At 49.9% G+C, this 3269-nt stretch overlaps 1 protein-coding gene across 2 annotated transcripts in view; it reads left to right on the top strand.

Annotated features, from left to right (window-relative positions):
* Positions 1–3269, top strand: part of ARHGEF5 (Rho guanine nucleotide exchange factor 5) — a 55957-nt gene that overhangs the window by 36225 nt on the left and 16463 nt on the right. For both annotated transcript variants that reach the window (XM_025210202.1, XM_006028766.3), the window contains exons 7-8: positions 951–1111; positions 2709–2861. In XM_025210202.1, the coding sequence (XP_025065987.1) occupies positions 951–1111; positions 2709–2861 (314 nt within the window). The remainder of the gene's footprint in view (positions 1–950; positions 1112–2708; positions 2862–3269) is intronic.

The raw sequence follows: 3269 nt of genomic DNA, 5'->3' as shown, positions 1-3269 counted from the left end.
GGAATGCATGATGCAGGAATGAAGATGGACTAATACAGGTAGCACTGCAGAGAAAGAGAAATGGTCATTTGTGTGTGTTAAGGACAAAGGGAGGTTTGGTACCAATGTATGTAGCTTAAAAGAATTTAGCAGAGTGAGGAGAAGGTGCATCAAAGGATGAGGGACAGGTTGGTGGAACACAGAAGCTTGTTTTAAGAAAGCAAAAAGGGGATGTAGAAGTATGGTACACAATACAGCAAGGGGAAGAAGTCTGAAAGTAGACCAAGAAGAAGTCAGGGAGGGGAAGGAATCCTAAAACATTGCATGGGCTAACTCACAGGAGGCTGTGATTGCTCTGAAAAGGCATGCAGGAATCCAATTTTGGCTCGTGTGCATATGAGAACCAGAGGATGTGGGCAGGAGGATTCAGAGAAGTGGCACATGGGAGTAGAGAGTACAGGAGGGGAGACAAGTATCCTGGGGAAGGGGGGAGAAAAGGAGGATTTGGGGGAAATTTGGGGAATCTAATGAAGGAATAAGAGGGATGAGCATGGGGAGGCCTAGGGAGATCTGAAGCCTCATAAGAAAGGGCCATCTGGGAAAAGAGCACAAAGAAAGGGGGAATTTTTGGAGGGGAAAAGGGACCCTGCTCCCCCACAAGCTCATTCTTCCAACCAGTCAGATGGATAGATAGAGTCAGAAAGGACTGACATCCCCCTTTCTCCCTGCTGGCCTGCCTACCCCAGCCCTCCCTGCCCTCATTGTTCAAAGTGTCCATCTTCTGCTAGTGCTCAGGTAGGGGGACCTTGGCAGTCTCTACTTCAGGAATCAATCCATGGCCTATGATGCCAGGCAAGAAGCTTCCAGAGCTCTGCCCCTCCATTGCCCTCTCTTCCCTCATCCCACCCAGATAGTTCCCAGCCAATCTTGCTGTCCTGACATTCTTCTCTTTCCCCTCTTCTCTCCCACAGGCCAAGTTTGAGTTGATCATGTCTGAGGCCTCATACCTTCGCAGTTTAAATGTGGCAGTGGATCACTTCCAACGATCACCTGAGCTCCAGGCAGTCCTTTCCAATCAAGAGCGCCAGTGGCTTTTCTCTCGCCTCCAGGATGTGCGTGACGTTAGTGCCAGGTGGGTCCTGATCTTTGGCTTCAAAGGCCAGCACCCTCTGTGAAGCACAGGTTGAACCCAAAGAGATGAAACACAGAGCTGTAAAATCGTGTCCCCTTGTCCTTACTCTGCACATTCCTCTAGCCACAGGCTGGATGCAGAGGAGAAACAAACATCACCTTTCCTTGCCTTTGTACCACCACAAAAACTTTAATGGCGGCAAAAGTAAATAGATATTCATACCTTTTGTTGCACTACAAATGCCCAAATTTGTGGCTGTGATGGATGGTAGCAATTATTTGTGCTGCTTTATTGTGATGAGTGTGTATGCTTTATGGTGGGAGAGCCAGAACTGCCTGCGGTCTCCAGCCATCCAGGGCAAGGGCTCAGGGGATTGAGGGGCCTGATTCTGTACACTCCTGTAGTTTCTGCACAGATTCAGGCCCCTCAAGCCCTGGGAGAGCCTACCGGCTTTTCCCATTTACCCTGGGAGATGCACTCCCAGGGTCTCCAGGGCATGTCTTGGTAAGCAGGACAAGTCAGGGGTGCTTAACAAGATGCGTCTCTGGGATCTCTGGGGTATGTCTGAGTAAAGAAGGCAAGTTGGGGTGCATCTCACTAAGCAGGAAAAGGCAAGCAGGTGTTCCCAGGATTTGAGGGGCCCAATCTCCTGTGGGAATTCCTGGGCTGCAGAGGACCAGGCCACTCAAGCTCCAAGAAAATACATCACAGGATCAACAAGTGGGACAGTGGGTGACGTGTTTTGCCCAGCGAAGCAGATCGGCTGTCCTGGGACACATCCGTCTATTTCCAGCCATAGACACAAATGCCCCGTCCAACCCAGTCCTGCCCAGAAAGGATCCTTGTCACCTCTTTGGGCAAGTGGGTCTTTTTAATCTTGATGCTCATTCAGTCCTGAGAATTGTGGCGCATTTCTAGAACTGGAAATTGCAGAAGAGCAAATCATCCAGAAGGCCATCAGCTATGTCTCAGGTCTGATCTACCATTGGCTGAAACACATTAGAATCACTGGGATCAAAACCTTAACCTGAACCAAATCCAGCACCAATCAGACACAAACCCAAACGAGCACCCACTAAGTCCCAAGGCAGTCTAAAATCCCCAGCTGTCATGTGGCAGATCCCACCTTGACTCAATCCAGAATTTAACTTGAATCCAACCTGGCCCTTAGCCCGTATTTCCCTCCTGCAGAGCTTAATCAACTTTGGAACTTCCTTCTGTTCTTTGCTACATTTTTCCAATACAGGGTCTTTGCTGTTTTAATCTCTTAGATCCCCCTGGCTCCATAGGAGCTGAAAAAAAAATCTTTCCTTATTTATTTGTGGTGTTTTTGTATAGCCCCCAGATTTATCCCATGCTAGGGACAAAACCAAACCCACACCAAAACAAGTAGCACCACAACCTTGGTTCTGAGACCTGAAAGTGAAGAGAAATGGTGTGCTTAATGTATATGCCCTGCATTTTGGACCAAGCGTGGAGGATACACATGTCTGTGGCAACAAGGGAAGCCTCCTTGCTTTGTTGAGTGATGCTGTCTACTGTGTGTTTATAACTGTGTTTCACTTTCCTTTCATGGCAATGCCGGCGGGCTCTGCAGTTTCCTTTTTGACCTGGAGGAGAAGTTCGAGGAGGACATGTTCACCTTCCATGTGTGTGATGTGGCCCTGAGGCACGCCCTGGAGTTTCGCCGGGTGTATCTGCCCTACGTGACAAATCAGACTTATCAGGAGCAGACCTTCCGGAGGCTTCTGTAAGAGCACTGCTCCGCTCTCTCCTCAGCCTTTGACCTTCTTTGCTGCACCAATATGTCCCCTTTGTCAGTCAGGGGAGAGCTGAACAGGTGCAGAGTTCCTCCTGGTGTTCACAGACCAGCAGAGAGTCCCCACCATGCCACAGCAACTGATGTGGGAGAGGGCAGGGCTGTGCAGCCCCATAGTCCTCTGTCAGCACTGGGCAGAGACAGGCTGATCAGCACCTAGTTCCTTCAGTATCAGAGCTAGGGTTACCATATTTCCAGTTCCAAAAAAGAGGACACCTGTCACACGGGAGGAGGGGGGCATTATATGACTGTGGTGAAGGGCAGTGATATGTGGGTGCCCTGCCTCTGCCCGTTCTCTTGCTCCGCACTCCCAAGCCACAGCCCCCTTCCCCAGCCATG

Source organism: Alligator sinensis, unplaced genomic scaffold (genome assembly GCF_000455745.1).
Source record: "Alligator sinensis unplaced genomic scaffold, ASM45574v1 scaffold35_1, whole genome shotgun sequence".
Lineage (NCBI taxonomy): Eukaryota > Metazoa > Chordata > Crocodylia > Alligatoridae > Alligator > Alligator sinensis.
Note: the sequence above shows the minus strand (reverse complement) of the source record. Positions and strands in the feature narration are given on the sequence as shown.